Source organism: Calypte anna, chromosome 3, assembly GCF_003957555.1.
Source record: "Calypte anna isolate BGI_N300 chromosome 3, bCalAnn1_v1.p, whole genome shotgun sequence".
NCBI lineage: Eukaryota > Metazoa > Chordata > Aves > Apodiformes > Trochilidae > Calypte > Calypte anna.
This window is the reverse complement of record NC_044246.1, coordinates 5469765-5487893: the sequence shown is the minus strand read 5'-3', so window position 1 is coordinate 5487893 and position 18129 is coordinate 5469765. Positions and strand designations below refer to the sequence as shown.

Sequence of the window (18129 nt, the reverse complement as noted above, 5' to 3'; positions counted from 1 at the left end):
GCTGTATCCTGCCTCTTGCCCCTGCACAGATGTGTGCTTCCTCTTCTCCTTAAAGACAGACTGGGTAATGCACCCACAGCATGCTGGGGAAGAAGAGGAAAGCTGGTGGTGGTGTTAAAAAATATTACAAGGAAAATACTGGGTTCATTTACCTAAAAAACTCCAGCCAAACAAAAACCCCACAGTACCAAACCTCCCCAAACAAATAGACAAACCAACAAACCCCAAACCAAATCATTAAACCCTACCCCATCAAGAACCCCACTACAGAAATATGTCAATTCCTTACCTGTTTTCTTGATGCTGAGATGCAGAATTTATTTAGAGCCACTGCTCTACCTCTTTAAGGTACCCAGCCAACACAGGAAAAAGCATCAAAAGACATATTATGGCCCCAGGAAAAAAAAGTCAGCTTATGTTGATATTTTTCTCCCCACACCAATTGCAAGAAATTACAGGAATCTTCATGTTCCTGTACTGGATAATTAATCTTCAAGTAACAATTACATTCTAGTGTTCCAAGATCAGGCTGACCAGAGTTCATAGTTCCTGGTTATTCACTAGAGAACTCCCCTTTGTATGTGTTAAGAAAGCATTAAAATATATTTTCCAAGAAAATTCAGGTCACTTTGCAATGCAGTAGCTACAAAACATTTATTTTTTTTTTTAAATAAAAACATTTAAATCATCAGGTTTTGTAAAACAGCATGTCAAGTGTTTATCTTTCTAGTGTAAGCACCTTCAGTTTTATGCTAAAACAATCAACATAAATTATTATTTGTTCAGGCTATTCACTTACATTGAAATAAATATCCTTTTAACCAAGACAGCTCACTGAATGAATACCAGATTACCACATCTTTTTAGAAAGTTTCTCTGGTGACAAGCAAGTTACAGACAGTGAAACCATGATTCAAATAATTTTTCTTTTTCTCTTTTTTTTTTTTTTATTTCAGTGAAGACTGGCCTAGAATTTTAGACTATAAAAACAATGATAAAGTACCATAAGACTATAGCTTAAAAAAAACCTGCATTATTTAAGAGAAATATTTGAGATGGCTTACCTAAACTGTCTCAGAATAAGAAGTGGAAGGCAAACTCCTAAATTACAGTTTACAACTGTAAAAGTTACAGCTCCCTGTGCTGTTCCACTCTTATGGGAAATTATCCACTGAACAAGAAGAGAAATCTTTGTTTAATCACAAGAGAAATAAACCACTGATAAGGGAAAACAATATAGCTCACAAAGGGTTTTCTATGCTGATACTATTGATTATAAAACACAGGGTGCAAAATCCAACATTTAAAATGATATAAAACTTGAAAGTACAGAACTTATCAAAAGTTTACAAGTCAAAATACTTCAGCACCTGAGATTTTCCTGTAGAAAGCCAAACAAAGATACTTTCTTCAGAAACATATAATACAATCAACTCAATCAATACAAATAATTGATCAAGAAAGAGCTGAAATATACATAATGCTCCAAAATTCTACGTCAGCCTTTAAGATAAATCTGCTATGAAGCTATATTTAAAATCTGATGCATCTGCATTAGCTAATTGACTTTATTTTCTGAAAACATTTTGTATTAAAACTGGAATATACTTCATCTAAGTGTTCTGATGAACTTAAAGATTAAAGGCAAAGAAAGAACAGTGTGCAACTTGAATAATGGTGACAAAGAACTAAAAATGCTGAAAAAGAAACAGGTGTGAATCAAATGTAACTTCATAATCTGTTATGCAAATATTTACATGTACAGACAAGTAGTGGTTATGTCTTTACTTTTGGTAAACTAATAATACAAGGAAATCCTTTTTTATTTTCAATTTAAGAGCTGGGAAACTGCATTTTACCTTGCTCTGTGTGACTTTATGATTTTTTATGTATAATTATCTGTCCTCCCCAAGGTACCCACTGTATTGCAAACCAGTCTTAGAATAGAAACTTTTTAATTTAATCTCTTGGTTTGAAGCTTCAAGAAATTGAGTATTCTGTTTAACAACTGAACTGAAAAGGAGAAGAAAAGATTTAAAACAAAGGCCTCAACAAAACAGCGTTCTGATGGGAAGGTGGTAGTTTTATTCTAACATTATTTAGTTTTATTTATTAAGACTAAACCTCCAATGATATGGAAAAATAAGACTTAAGGTATTGGATTATGAGGGATGTTGTTTAAATTCTAGAAATGCTTTAATTGGGGAAAGTATACTGTACATGTGCTTCTATTTAATCACTTTTTGATAGTGTAAGAAATTAAACTATCAGTGTTAAAGATTAAATGTTCCTCCTCCCACAGCTAACTACTTGGAATTTGCTGGAACCTTTCTATCACTGAAAACCAGTCAAGCATATCAACTTCTGTCCTTTTAGTTCCTAAAAATGAGTAACTGGGCACTCAGTAGTGACTTCAGGAAGAAAAGCTGCAGAGATTCTACTGTAAGATTTAATATTAAATGATTGCAGTTTGAAACTTTTGAGTGCAGTAAAACACACCACTGGTTCACTTAAAAGCAAACCCAGTCATTCTCAAAACCCAGCATTTCTCCTCAACAGAAGGTGCAGCAGAGTTTAAAACACAAGAAGGGGGAGCAAACCCCTCCACCACAAACAAAAAAAAATCCCAAACCAAGAATATTGTTTTCAGTGCAAACACTGTAGTCTTCAAAAGGTAAGGTTAAGAGTACAAATATTTAAGTTCCAGTGTATCCTTACCTACAAGGAATGTTGTTTCACATTATAAAGTATGTCAAATACCTTTAATCCAATCGAAATACTGAAGTTTATCCTCTCAGGTTTCAGTCACCATCTTGATTTAAGTGTTTATACAAGCAGTGTAACTTTCTGGAGAAACCAATGCAAACAGTTGGAAGTTCTCACAAAAACCAAGGGTAAAGACTGAAAATTCCTTAACCAATTCCAGCATCAAAATCAAAAAACTAAATGGCTACTTAATAAGGAGTGAACAGAATCTTTTGCACCAGCATCTTCAATCCCCTTGCTACAGGCCATAGAGGCAAGCTGCAGACAACCACTTGGGTAAAACTCCTCTTGATGGAACACAACCTTACTGTGGAAGTCATTATTCAATGTGCAAAGCTTAAATTTCCAGCAAAACCCCTCAAACCTGAAGAAAACTTCTGTGATACTGCAGAGGGAGGTGGGCATGTTACATTAGTCATTCAAAATCTGCTTATAAATTCCCCTAGAACACTATTCTGCAGCATTGTGCTTTTTGAATTACTAGCTGGGACTCCAAGGAGCATTTGAAAAAGGCACCTACTACACTTGCTTAATTAGCTGCCCATTTTAATAATTTTGGTACTATTTGTCACAGTACATCAGAAAACAGCAGCACAAAGAATTAGATGGACAAGAATTTTTATATTTGTTCCCCTTTAAAAAGCAAACACCTTAAAAATGAAAGGCTCTCACGACAGAAACTCTCTCTCCAGTTCATATATAGATGGACGACAAGTTTTGCTCTTCATTCTACATAAAGGCACAGTGCAGTCTCTGTTTTGACCTTCCACATCAATATCAAGTAATGAGGGCATGTGGCAATTAGTTCTTTCCTCTGCATCTGGCAAGAAGTTAACATCTGGACCTCCATTGCCCTCTAAATATTCAGAGTCTTTAGAGTTTGGTTTAATAATACGTGGAATAATCTGCCATGAATCAATTTTACTTCTTAGAGAAGAAGGTCGAGGCCTTGATATAATATTGACAGCACTTTGCTTCTCAGTTGAAACACCACTGTGGTTGCTTCTTTGTTGAGCAGATGGAGAGGGAAGAGTTCCAGAAACTGATAAATGTGGTGATGTGGAAACATCATTGGTTGAAGCAAATCCATTAGCTAGGGGAAAGCAAAAAAAAAAAGCCACAGAAGTATTTAAACCATGTGAAATCTTGATTTCTCCTTTCATTTGTAAAACTGGGTTGCCATAAACACTGGAGGTTGTTTTTTTACCATCATAGAAATTTAACTGCTCTCACATTTGTGGGGAACCCCCTACAAGGATGAGCAGTGCTCAAATAACATTTTCTTTATCTCTTTTCTCTGCTAGAGGCCATAAATATTTCTTTTTATTGCTAACAGAAGACAGAGAGAGAAAGCATGAACCACCCAATAACTGGGTGAATGTTAATATTGGAGAAAAGCCTCACAAATCTGTCCAATTATCAGTGATTACATATGCACAGAGTACATTGAAGAGTATTACATTTAAGCCACCACAGAAACCACTATTGGCATTTAGAACATCTTTTAAAAAACTCAGTAATCATGAACTTACCTTCTTACATGGAAACCAGATTTAAAGACCTTTGTTTCAGCTGAAATTGTTATCAGCAGCTTAAGGATTTGTGGGAAATACAACATAACTCTTGGGTCAAGCAAGTGAATCAAAACTTCCCAGACTTGTTTTTCTTGAGGTTGATAAATATGCAGTACTAAAATAATTCTCATCTCTGGGGACTGTCAAACTCTATATAACAAGTGTACTCAGTCTTAAGAGGTCCACAGGTACACAGTCTCAGTTTACTTCAGCCAAAATGCTGATATTGTACATTTTAAAAAAGGAGGGTTTTGCTGCCATGAAAAGGAAACCAAGGAATTCTATTTTTGCAATTTCTCAGAAAAATAGGTAACACTTAAAACAAACCATCTCTTCCCCTTAAATCTCCATATCCACAGCCCTAACTGGACACTATTCCCACTGGAGCAAGTTTATTTAGGGTTCAGACACAGAAGGCTTACATACATATAGGTATGGTGACTCAGCAAAGTCTTAACATGTAACAAAAATCTTAGCAACTCTTTAGTGAATGGTTTTTTTCTCTAAAATTTTATCTTTCTATACTTAAAAATTGCCTACATTTTACGTTTTTAATCACCCACCTGTAGTATGGAAATTGTTCCCATCTGATAAGGTTCTTCTGTGACCCAATGAACCCAACTTTGTCGAGGAATCATCTGGCACATTTTGAGATTCTTGCTTCAGAGAAAAATGAAAAGGCTGATTTTTTAATCGCGTAGAAACAGTGTTAGGAGCCAGCTGCATACTCTGCTCTCTCTTACTTCTGGATGAAAAGTCACCAGTGGAACTGCATGGACCACAATCACCAAGCACAGTGCTTACAAAGGCATCTTCACCGTCAGATTGCAGGAGGCATTTCGTGGAAATGGAGGGCATGGAGAGAAGATTCACAGCATTTGTAGCTGGATTTAGGGTGGGAATACTTGCTTCCTCTTTTTTGGACTGCAGTCTTGTAGGGCTGGCACTCCTACGGAATTTTGAAGCACGCTGGAATATCCCATCCCTCTTCTTCTTCTCATCTTTAGGCAAGAGTTCATCTGGACCCTGTGATTTGTTCAGCTCTCGGATATCTAAGCCCAGGGCAACTGATGCAAGGAGGACAGCACACCCATACAGCACTGAATCAGTCTTCTTTTTCTGCAGTGTCCTGCTCAGACTGTTTGTAGGTGTCACTTGAGGAGTACTGTTTGTCGAACTCGCAGAGGTTCCTTCTTCAAAGCTCTCATGTTCTACTGTGTTCTCTCCCTGCTCATCTTTCCAAAGAGGTAGATTAATATAGGCCTGATTAGGCAACTTAATTGGCTTTGGTCTTTTACTGTCCAAACCTTCAGGGAGAAGCTTCTTATCAGTACAGACACCTATAAAATATTGAAGTATACTTTAAGATTGAGATTTGGGTTTTTTGCTCTTACATATCTGCTTTGTTGGTCTCTTTTGCCAGACGACTTTCAACAAGACAAGAGGGCACAGTCTCAAGTTGTGCCAGGGAGGTTTAGGTTGGATATTAGAAAGAATTTCTTTCTGGAGAGGGTGATCAGGCATTGGAATGGGCTGCCCAGGGAAGGAGTGGATTCTCTGTGTGTGGAGATATTTCAAAAGAGACTGGATGTGGCACTGAGTGCCATGGGCTGGGAACTGCAGCGGGAGTGGATCAAGGGTTGGACTTGATGATCTCTGAGGTCCCTTCCAACCCAGCCAATTCTATGATTCTATGATTTTTCCCCCACTATTTCCTTCCACTTGCACCTCAAGGAATACCATACACCCCCTTGCAGTCAGAAGCTCAGAGACTCAACACTCTAAGAATCAGAAATACATTCTATTTTTATAGATAGCTTTTTTGCCCAGGAAAATGCCTTGTAGCATGACTACTCTTCTAATAATCTGCATAATCCTCCAGGAATCAAACAATACAATTTATAACACTGCAGGTAAACTTAATACCATTATATGGTAACTTATACTTTTTCAAAAATAGCTCTTACCTTGGTCCACAAATAATGAAGCTAAGGGAACACCCTTCTGATTTTTCATTAAAAGGGTTGACCAAGGGTTGCTGCCATCTGAAAGGGGTCTTATTCTGAAATAACAATAGTTAGTTTGATATTACAGATTCTACCATGCTCATTTACACTTTGCCAAGGAAATTACTACAAGTTCTTTTATTTAAACTATAAATATGTATTACATATCTTGAAAACAATGAAGCTTTCTAAGGATTAAAAATATATTATAAATGATAGCACACAATCATGTTATTATAAATTGATATATGCCTTATATAAGGTATTCCTTGTAAGATGAAAATTTCCAGCCTAAAAAGAAAGTCAGTGAAAAATGGGCCTGGATTATACTGAAGCACAAAAGTTGGAGGAAACCTGGACAATAAAAATGATGTGAATACTGGAAATGTATTCAACATAGTGACTTTAAATCAAACAAAAATATCATAAAGCCAGTTCCAACAGATTGTATGGAACCAGCTGCTGCCAGAGGTGAGGGGGCAGGTGTCTCTACCAAGAAAAAAAAAAAAAAGCTATGAATTATATATACTGGAAGAGACAAGGGACAAGGATGTCTTGCTTCAGAAAATCTCCTACAGTTTTGAAAAATAAGAAAAAATTATCTGAAAGTGAAAGTGTCCAAGTGATTATCAGAACTCTTTCACTCTGTGCTTGTCATCATAAATGACATTGCTGGTGTGAATTATGCTTCTCATATGAGAAACCAGTCAGCCAGTCAGTCAGTCATACTGGAGGTGCCCACTGGGGGCTGCTTGCAGTTCCTCAAGGCAATCTGAGGAAGGACAAATCAGGCAGCCAGGCATCAATGTCTGATACACATTAGCAGCTCAGCATCCCAGTATATTCCAAGTCTCAGAAACCAGAGATAAAGTGTAAAAAGTAAAAGCCATGAAAATCTTAAGTAACTGGTTTATCCTCAAATCTATGTGGGGGAGCTACTCATTATCAATGTAAATCCTAAATTAATTAAAAGGTAGGACTGAGCTTTAGCTAAAACCAGAGACTGCACAAATTTTCTTGCTGTGTCAGGAGGGTGTTTAGAACTACCAAACAAACAAAATGTAGTAGACATACTTGTCCTTACAATCTGCACGATCCTTTGTTTGAACTGAACTTGGTCCCCATGTACAACCTCTCTTTTTAAAACTTCTCTTCACATCTTCAAATTCCTCTTGGTGATAAGCTGTGCTCCTTCCCCAAGTTCTGTTGCTTTCATCTGAAGTCACTAGAGATGGGATTTAAAAACAAAACAAAAAAAACCCCATGCATAAATAGCATGCCTAAAACCAAAATATTTTGACAGACAGAAGGAGACTATTTTCTTAACTGCAAAACCATTTTGACACAGTAACATGAGGAGTAAACAAAATTAGAGGTTATTTTTCCCTTTACAAAAACCACCACAGAAAATGCATTGATCTAAAAAGATGAGCAAGCAAGAAAAATCATTTGTGAGCTGATGAGACACCAATTAAAGATAAAGCAGCATAATCATATTTTCCATGCTTCCTTTAACTGAGAACCTTATTTAGGTAATTCAGACAAGTGAATTAGACTGAGCACTTAAATTAAAATGAAGGAAATACATTGTGTGGAATGACAGGTATCAAATGAAACAATATTCCAATTGTGGCAATGCTTAACATTTTCATTCTCGCTACACCAAAACAAATAATACTTTTGAAGTGTCTGACCTTCATTAAATGCTTAGTCTGTCACTGTCTCAACTGTTTAATTAAACAGAACCAGCACCTTTGAAACATAATGAAATCTTGCCTGTTTTCAGAACCCCACTGGGAAGTTCATATTCACTTGTGATATCTACATCTTGCTGGTACACATACACACTGTTTCTTCGGCCATTAGTTGTGTGTGTGTCTGTTTTAGGAATCACTGAGGAAAAATTGAGAATGTGGTAGAGATCTTAGTCAGGACAAGTTCAGAAGTGAAGCTGTTTCCTTGTTATTTTTGGTTGGCTTGTAAAATCCAGATCTACAAAGGCACCTTATAGTCCATCTCTATGAAGCATCCTTTGACAGAGGGTTTTTACCGTAGGGTTCAGAGGATCCTCTGGCTAGGACTAGACTCTCAAAAGTAGATTTTTTTGCATATGACTAACTGATAAAGTAACTAAGACAGTTATATCAGCATGATAAAGGAGGTAGCATTTACTAGCCCATAGTTCTGCTGCTCCTCCTGCCTCACTGGACACCTTGCCAGCACAGCTTCCCCTGTATTAGGGCACTTGCCTTCTTTACACTCCCTTTTTAACCACATTTCAGGACCTGTGGAACAAATATCTTACTAGTTTTCCCCCTTGCTTTAAAATACCTTCCAAAGCTGTATTTGTTTTAATCACAAGATTTACAATTAACTAGATTTTTATTTTAACTTAAAGAACTTGTAAGATTTGGAGGCCAGACTCACTCGTGACAAAGTGAAGCAGTCAAGTAATCAATTGTTAAGATATGCCTGTTCAAATTATCTGTATTTGAGCAAGTCTTCTTGAGACAAAGACACTTTGAAGTTAAATCAAGATAAAATATTATTGTGGGAAAGAAAATTTATTTTGCACAGGTGCAGAGGGGTGTGGGAGCTCAATTGTTTCAGCCAGATACTCCTGAGAGATCTGATAAGCTTCCAGGGAAAGCCTAGGGATCCAAACACAGTAACAGAACTGTACTTTATTTTTAAAGGAGAGCCTTTATGTTGTCCTGTATGTTCCAGTCCTACAAACACAAACGTGTGCTTGAATTAAAAAAAAAAAAAATAAAAAAAAAATCCCCACTGGCATTTTGCACACACACAAGGACTGGCACCACTATAGCTTACATAAGACTGTAAATTAAAAAAAAAATAAATAGAATCCCTCAAGTTTTCAGAACCATGACAAGACCTCAATTTGCTTCATTTCCAAGCACTTTCATACAGAGCAAGGACAGTCAAAGAAAAAATGAGAGAGTCTTGAGTTTATGCAGTTATGGCATTGTACTAACAAAGCCTTCCTTACCTTTTTGCATAAAAAAAAAAAAAATTAATCAGAAAAATCTAATGGTTTAAGGTCAGAAAACCATTACCAATACAAACACTGTGTCAGCTAACCTCTAAAAAAGACTACAGACAATTTTCCTTCCATACAATTTTCATTAAGAAAAGCAGGACAGGGTTTGTCCACCTCACTCCTTTATCCGTAACATATGGACAGTAACAGCCTTAACTACCTTAATTTCAGTTCAAACAAATAATCAAGTTACTGCCAGAAAAAAAACCCCTCCTCCTTTAGATAGCCATGATGAAAAGGATTTCATAAGACAGAGGTATTCCAAAGGAGGTGAGAGATCTGGTTTCTATCTAATCTTTAAATAAAGTTTCAGGTTGGTTAAAAAAAAATTAAAAAAATTTAAATTAGCTCCAAAACGGTGTGCAGAAAAATGCCTATGCATTTTGATTTTCCCTCCTCCTGACTTATATCTGATAAAAGCCAGATTCTGAAGTAATTTCCCTCACAAGTCTTCACATTCCACAAGCAATCAGCTGGAACAAGTTCCACTTGATTTCATATAATGAGAGAAACTTGAGGCTTTTTTCTTTCTCATGGGATTCTACTTTAAATATGGATAATTAAACAATTTACTTTGCACAGTTGTTCACAGTATACATGCAAGCAGGGAATCACAAAGGGATTTTCTATCTCTACATATGTCATTCCCAAATATAAATGCAGGCTTCCCTTTAACAATAAAAGCCATTTCCTTTCATATTCATGGTACCTCCACTGCATGAACACACCTTTTATGTCATCAGCACACATGGTTATGCCTACAAGCCTACCCACAATTTTATTCCTGTTTCTTTCTCCTTCTTTCAGAAAACCTAAAGCAAGCTTTCTACTTAATTTTTTCCTTGTGTGTTGTTTAATTTTTTTTTTTTTGAAAAGCCTCCTTCTCTTTTGACATAAGCAAGCTATGTTGCTGGCTGATTCCTTGGCCTTTCCATCTTAAATGACACCCTTATTTATAAAATCTTTCCTATTTTTCTCCTTCTTTTTGATAGTCTATAACTGATTTCCTTTACCAACTCCAACACCCAATATAAAACTTGTTTTCTATCTTACATAGGTTCCAAACGTGAGACCTTGCCTTTAGTCATTACAAATTTTGATTCTTTGTTGTTTTATCCCAATCAGTTCACAAAGGAGTTCCTGAAGCTGATAAGGAAATACACAATTTAAAGTATAAAGTATATTTAAATATATAAAGTATATTTAAATAATCTTGAATAACTGAAAATTAATTAGCATTTCAGCAAGATGATCCCTCCCATCAAAGAAGAAAAAGTTGCAAATCTTACAATAAGTTGAGAAGCCTGGAAATCAGACAGAAAGCAGACTGGAATCTGATGATTTTTCCAGTGTTTCAGTGAGTTTATGGAACAAATGGTCTCTGTCAGCTGAATAAACCAAAGAGGAATGGTGCAGACTTACACTGTATAGCTCGAAGGCGAGGAATTATTGTGGGGCTACTTGATGGACTAGAGCTGTTGCTGTTTAAACTCCTCCTCTTGTCCAGATTGGGGGATGCCTGCACTGTTATTTTGTGCTGGAAATCTACAAAAGAGAAAAACAAATCAACCTTAACATTCTAAATTCAAAAACCAAACCAAACCAAAGCATATAAAACCCAAAACAAACAAGCAAAAAACCCAAAAAAACCCCATAAAGTCTTCAAGAAACTATATTATTTTAGTTGTTAAAATAATTAAAGCTATATAATGATTAGACTTGATAGTGTAAGAGATGTTCATATTAAAAATACCAACAAACTAACTCAATGTAATAGTTTAGGTATGAGTCAAAGAGGCAGAATTTCACACCTTCACAGACACTGTACAACAGGTAGGTCCACGTGGATCCAAACTGAGACACAATCACATCACAAGCTGTTAATCTTGTTGGTTGTCACAGAGGGAAAGAAAAATCTCAACATTTCATCTCAAATAGATCAATATTCATGGCAATCAATTTACCCTGTTTTTTTTAAATGTGATTCATATAAAATTTGGTGCTGTTTTTAATGCTTGTTACATCTATCAAAGTCAGAAAAACAAGATACCAAGCTACAAACTACAAATATTTGTAACAACATAACAAAGAAACCAAAATTAAAAAAACCTAACAGCAACACATACAGGCAAGTAAGGAAAAAGTTATGAAAATAAACCTGACATTGTGCCCTTCTGTAATCCCCATCATCAGTGCAATGAGCTTGCTATTCTTACACCAGACCTGACTGAAGCACAAATTAATCTCAATGATTCTTGACAACAAAGAGCTAAGGGGTTTTGTGACTAAATCTGTTTATCACTTTTTTTAAGTTAAAATCAAGCCTACCTGGAAACAAAGAACTTAATATTTAATTGAAGCATAAACCAATCTAACAATCTTACCTGGCAGGCTGCCATGTGTTTTTTATTTTATTTACTGTTAGTAATAAATTAAGGAAAACTTAGCTTATTTCACTAGTGGAACAGACCTCTGAATGTTACTCTTTTCCTCTTTCTAACTACAGGCAGCTATGATTTGATCAGACATGTGTTAGTGTAGCATTAAGTTCTTACTGCATTAGTAATAAACTGACAGACTTGACCTGGAAGCTACTGGAAGGAAGTGCAGGTATCACACCCTAAATCTTTCCAACCATGGGCACAGCCTTGAGTTTCTGTAGTGCCATCTCGTGGCAACATCAAAAAGCTGCCACTAAACCTGTCCCTGACACTAAAAAAACCCCAACTTAATACAAACACACCTCCTTTCCTAAGGGGACATTTTCATGTGTTCATGAGTGGCATTATTAAGTGCTGGTTTTCTATGTATTTGCAAGTTTAGGGCAAACAGCACTAACATTTGATTGTGTTAGAAAGTTCTGTGATGTGATAAAAAGATGCTTTTCTATCTGCAAAAAAAGTATGAGGGAAAATGTGAAACTTGAATCAGTCTTAAATCATTTGACTCCTTCCAGATACAATGGACATTTAGTTGAATCAGATGAAAGATTCTTCCAGCTGAAATTCTATGAGGACTATTCCATAAGAATATTCCATAAAATTATGATATGTGAAAGCTGTTTTCTTGGAGAAAAAAAAAAAAAAAGGCCTTACAACTCTTACCAGATCCTTTTGCACTATTCTTGTAGGAGGACCTGGCAATGAGTTAAACAGTAGCCAATACTGGTAATATTAACCATATAACTGAAGCCTGCACATGAAGTTGTTATACTGTGAACTAAAAAGGAAAAAGGCAAACCTGAAGGCAAACTGATTCTGTGTCCATCTTTCAGTTTTAATCTGCTCCTTTTAAACTTGCCCTTCCTCTTCTTTACATTGGGTTTCTCCTGATTTAGCTGGAATATCATGATGTTCAGCTCACGCTCCAGGACATCGATCTCCCGTTCTGCCAACTGCTGCTCCCGGCGTTTCAGCAACTCCTCTTGAGATTTCTGCTGCAGAGCTGCTCTTGTCAGCTCCTCTTCTCGGGAACGAAGCTCCTGAAAATACAAACAAATTAATAATTTAAATGTTGAAGAATATATAAAATGCACATTAGGCTGCATTTCCTCATCTGTTTCCCTGATGCTCTATACACGCGTAATCATAGAATCATAGAATCATAGAATTAGCCGGGTTGGAAGGGACCTCAGAGATCATCTAGTCCAACCCTTGACCCACCGGAGCAGTTGCTAGACCATGGCACTGAGTGCCACATCCAGTCTTTTTTTAAATGTCTCCAGGGACGGAGAATCTACCACCTCACCGGGCAGTCCATTCCATAGCCTAATCACCCTCTCCATGAAGAAATTCTTTCTAATATCTAACCTAAACCTCCCCTGGCACAACTTAAGACTGTGTCCTCTTGTCTTGTTGAAGGTCGTCTGTGAAAAGAGTCCAGTTCCCACCTCGCTACAGCCTCCTTTCAGGTAGTTGTAGACAGCAATGAGGTCTCCCCTGAGCCTCCTCTTCTTCAGGCTGAACAGTCCCAGCTCTCTCAGCCTCTCCTCATAGGGCCTGTGCTCAAGTCCCTTCACCAGCCTGGTTGCCCTCCTTTGGACCTGCTCCAGGACCTCTACATCCTTCTTAAACTGAGGGGCCCAGAACAGGACACAGTACTCGAGGTGTGGCCTAACCAGTGCTGAGTACAGGGGAAGAATCACCTCCCTGGACCTGCTGGTGACGCTGTTTTTGATACAGGCCAGGATGCCATTGGCCTTCTTGGCCACCTGGGCACACTGCTGGCTCATGTTCAGTTTCTTGTCGATGCAGACTCCCAGGTCCCTTTCCGCCTGGCTGCTCTCCAGCCACTCTGTCCCCTGTAACACGCACATGTGTCTGATAATCCAGTCTGCATAAGCCAAGGTTCTGTAGCAGGACAGAGTTAAGCATTACACAGATTTCTTTTTAACCATTTAGCTTGAGTCACTTAACACATTGTTGGCAATTGGAGACAACACCTCCAATCAATGACTACCAGTTTACAGTCCAGCAGAAACTTCACACCAGAGACTCTCGCACAGCACAGCACCAGGGCTGCTCTCAGCTCCCATGCACTAACATCAAGTCCATGTACTGACAAATACACAAATTAATGTCTTTATCTTAAATTTTCTAACCTCTCCTGTTTTTCAGCCATGTATTAAGTAGCACTTTTCTATCTAGAAAAGCCATCAGTATTACACCAAAGGAGGATTAGTGTAATAGGATAAACCAAGTCGTAAGACAGAAGACAGCCATTTCTTAATTAAAACCCAGCAGGTATCTGTATAACATCAAACAGCTGCTAACCACTGAATTACACCACACAGACTCTCCACACATCAATCCCACACAATAGTTGCTCTTTTCCCTTTACACTTTTTTATTTAGAATATTTTCCCAGTAAATGAATCCCCAAGGGTGCAAAGCTATACATCTACCATCCTAAAATAATCTTCAGCTTCCAAAATCCTTTAAAATACACTGGAATTTTAAGCAGACCTCCCTTTATAGCATGGAGAATATTATACACAAAACAGAAAAGGAGAAGCTACAATGTGACTGATACTCTATATTTCTGACTACACAATTTTTAATACTTACACATAGTATGTCAATTATAGCTGGAAAGAAATCATCATTCAAAAATAAAATCAGTGTTTGAAGTTAGGATACAATAAAAGTTTCGGATATGTAAGAATCTTTTTCCTGTTCAAAGTTCAGACATGTTTTCACACCACATTTACAACTGTGGTGTATTTTGCTGTAGCTTTATTTAAGAGCAGACAGCCTACTTCTGCTGAGCAATATCCAGTAATGTACAGCAGCACAATTTCTTATCTCATACAGTGAAAGAAAAAACAAATTTTCTGCTCTTTTAAAATTTTACTTTGCCTTGAATAAATTAGCTCCTGAACTACATCACCTTGGTGTTTTCATATGAGAAAAAAAAATCCTCTCTGTTGTTGCCAAAAAGTACAGGGATGCTAAAAGAGGGGTTAGCACTGAGGCAAAATCTCATTCAGTGAGAATTTCTCAAAGATACATTATTTTCTTTATAAGTATAGCATATAGATACTGCTTATCATTTTTTCAAATTTAACTGAATGAAACAATGAATGAAAATAAATAAACTTTTGTACGGTTTGCTAATTTTGAGTGAGCTTCTTGCAGCATAATTTTTTTTAATTGTTTTTTTAAATCCACTTTGCTTAGCATAAACTGTTTCACAAAAGGCAATTCTACCTTTTGGAAATTCAAAGCAGTCTGTGCTCAAGCCAGCAAGTAAGGTTTTAAGGGGTTGTTTGGTTTATTTTTTTTTTTTTTATTATTATTATTTTTTATTATTTTTTTTATTTTTTTTTTTGGGAGGGAGGAGTGGGTTGGTTTGTTTGGTCTTTTTTTTTAGCTTTAGAGATTACAACAAATTCTCACTTTCCTCCTTCTCTGATCCAGTCAAAACTTTACAAAGGGTTGGAAGCAGAAGCTACATGAACACTAATTAAGAATAAAGGTACTTTAAATAGAAAAGATATTTAATACTGTATTAATACAGTAATAAACATTTATTAGGAGACCCTGTTGATTATCTGTCTTGCTGTTCTCAAATCCAGGTTCAAAAAAAACCTCAGTAAGAAGACAAAAATGGAAAGCCTGTTTTAAAAAGGTAGATGGGGTAGAAAAAGTACAGTGTTTCCTCACTGAGAGATTAAGTATTTACCCTTTTCTAAATAAACTAATTAAAACCAGACCTACTGCAATTAGTTATGCAATGCTTTTACACCACCCCACAATTAAAACACCCATTGTAAGGAAGCTAGGAAAGAATTCTAAATTTAAGTTGCTCAAGAATATTTGTCAAAGGAAGATTGGGATCTGCTCTTGGAGTGGGTGTCACCACCACTCATTTACAGCAAGCCCTTGAGGAAATTCCTCCAGCTATAGAAGTTCCTCTTTTCCAGGGCATAAGACTCCATGCAGGGTTTTTTGGTTTTATTTTATTATTTTTATATAAATACTTGATAGACATTCCTTCCCACTTAGTATCTGTCAGGAAAATTGATGTTGTGCCAAATGAAATAAGGTCACGCATATGAAAGCCTTGTCTAAGTCAGTGTTACATCCTTTCATTCTTAAAACAGGTTTACCTAATGAGGGCAGATGCCTTTGGAGGTGCATTTACTTTAGCACAAGAGGAATTAATTCCATTTTATCTTTCCCCCTCCCAAATTAAGCCTCACTTTTAGACCAAAAATTGGACTATCCTCGCAAAGCTTTGCATCTAAGATTTAGTCAGATTTTTCTTCAACAGGGAGTCTCATACTGGATTAATGCCTCTAGAAAATAAAGTAAAAATAAGAATATTAATAATAAAAAAACAAAAAAAACCCCAAACAAACAAACCAAAACTAAACCTGAATGGGAATGCTTTCTATAATTGTTGGCTGAGCTGTTGCTAGAGGAGCAGAAAAGAGAGTTATGCCCTATCATATTTTGTAGCAAGTAAATGCAGTGGCTGATGATGCCATGGCAAGTAAAAAAGAAAGTTTCTCCTCTCTGTAGAGGGACTTTAACTCATCTGGAAAGGAAAAGATCTGCCAGCTAGAGGCACACAGCCCTACCCACTGCAGGCAGAGCAGAGACTCATCCAGTTCTGTGAAGGAAAATGGAAGAGGGCAAAGCAGAGGGTGGAGGAAAAGGCAAATAGGAAATATGTAAGAATATTATTGATGATACTGCAATCTTAGTGGTGATTAATAAATTCTGATATGGCCTCTGCTGATAGCACAGTAGCTCTGTAATGTCACACCCATCACCAGACACCACCAGCCATCTGTGACACTTGGTGAGAAGAAATGAGGGACAAAGGCTACCAACAGCTACTTGCAAGGCAAGAGTTTAGTTTTTGCTTTTGTCAGTGACTGTCTTTCATAAAGACTTCTTTACAAGTCACTGAACATCTCAATTATCTTCTTTCTCATCTGCTGCCACTTAATGAAAACTGACAAGACAGACCAGAAAAGAGGAATCTTTCTACTAGGAGCATTTCTAACAAGACCCAAGAGGACACAAGGCTTAGTGCAACTGTTCTCTTTATCAAGTTGTCCAAAGGAAAAGAAACCCCAGAGTGATTAAAAATTAGTTGGAACTAAGAAGTAAGTTGGTAAGGAGAATTAACATTGAACACTCATTTAGCACAAATATATCATGGTACAAGAACATGGAAAGAGGAAAAGCAACACTGGATTTTGAGAAACCCTGCATTCAAACCTTTTTCCTACAGTGTTCTGATAGACAGGGTTATCTTAAAATACTGTCCAGAAACATATTAATGGAATTTAAGAACTGTATATCCACCAAGAATAGGCAACTTAAACTAGAAATGCCTTAATGAAAGAGTAAATCCTTTCTTCCAAGTAGTTTATCCTCTCATCAGTGTCTCCACCACTAAACCAGGTTTCTAGTACTATACTGATAAGGCAGAATTCCACTGTTCAGAACTGCTGTATCACATAAATGCACACACACACGTGCCCTTCCTTCAATGCTAAACAATTGGAAAAATTAACTTACTTTCTCCTTGGTCCTCAGTTCATTGAATATCTGCTGAATTTCCAATTTCCAGTCATCTTGCATGGAATGGAAAGACTCTTGAGGCATTTCAGTCATAACTGCCCCTTCAATGGCAGTGAGCTGTTCAAGAATTAAGGCAAACGATGGTCGGATATGAGGGTCCTGCTCCCAGCATTCTAGAATTTATCAAAATCCCATCAGTTTTTAATAAAACATGGAAGTCTTTGAACTACATGAATATCAAGTTAGTTGATACTGAACTTCAACTTCTAACATGTTCCCTTTATCTGCAATGCTTCTTTAGTTCCTTTTCCATTTACAGAAGTGATATCTACCTACCTCTACTAAAAAGACTGTGTTAGTATTTACAGCCAGTTTTCATTCATTTTTTATCTTTAGGATTTGAAATAGTAAAAGTAGCAGTACTGCACAGAAGGGATACATACAGAGGGTAAATACAATTCATTAAACTCAAAGAAATGGTCATTAGCAAGCAATGTATATTTCTCTTGAAAGTTTTTGCAAAACACTTCTGATATTCAGGAAGAAAAAATATGGGGGAAAAAAGGCATTTGCATTACTTCCCCTTGGGATTTTAATCTTGACCTTTTATTGATCTGTAGTGCATCCTGTAGTTTATAAAAATGAATGCAGTATGAGTGTAAAAGGAAATCAATAAAACCAAA

General features: G+C 36.7%; 1 protein-coding gene across 2 annotated transcripts in view; it reads right to left on the bottom strand.

Annotated features, from left to right (window-relative positions):
- Positions 1–658: 658 nt before the first annotated feature.
- Positions 659–18129, bottom strand: part of MAP3K21 (mitogen-activated protein kinase kinase kinase 21) — a 42958-nt gene continuing 25487 nt past the window's right edge. Inside the window, exons 4-11 of one of the 2 annotated variants that reach the window (XM_030448491.1) lie at positions 17444–17619; positions 12648–12888; positions 10830–10952; positions 8123–8239; positions 7421–7571; positions 6308–6402; positions 4904–5680; positions 659–3859 (exon numbers count right to left, since the gene is read on the bottom strand). In XM_030448491.1, the coding sequence (XP_030304351.1) occupies positions 3435–3859; positions 4904–5680; positions 6308–6402; positions 7421–7571; positions 8123–8239; positions 10830–10952; positions 12648–12888; positions 17444–17619 (2105 nt within the window). In that variant the 3' untranslated portion in view covers positions 659–3434. The remainder of the gene's footprint in view (positions 3860–4903; positions 5681–6307; positions 6403–7420; positions 7572–8122; positions 8240–10829; positions 10953–12647; positions 12889–17443; positions 17620–18129) is intronic. The other variant, XM_030448492.1, reaches the window with a different exon arrangement.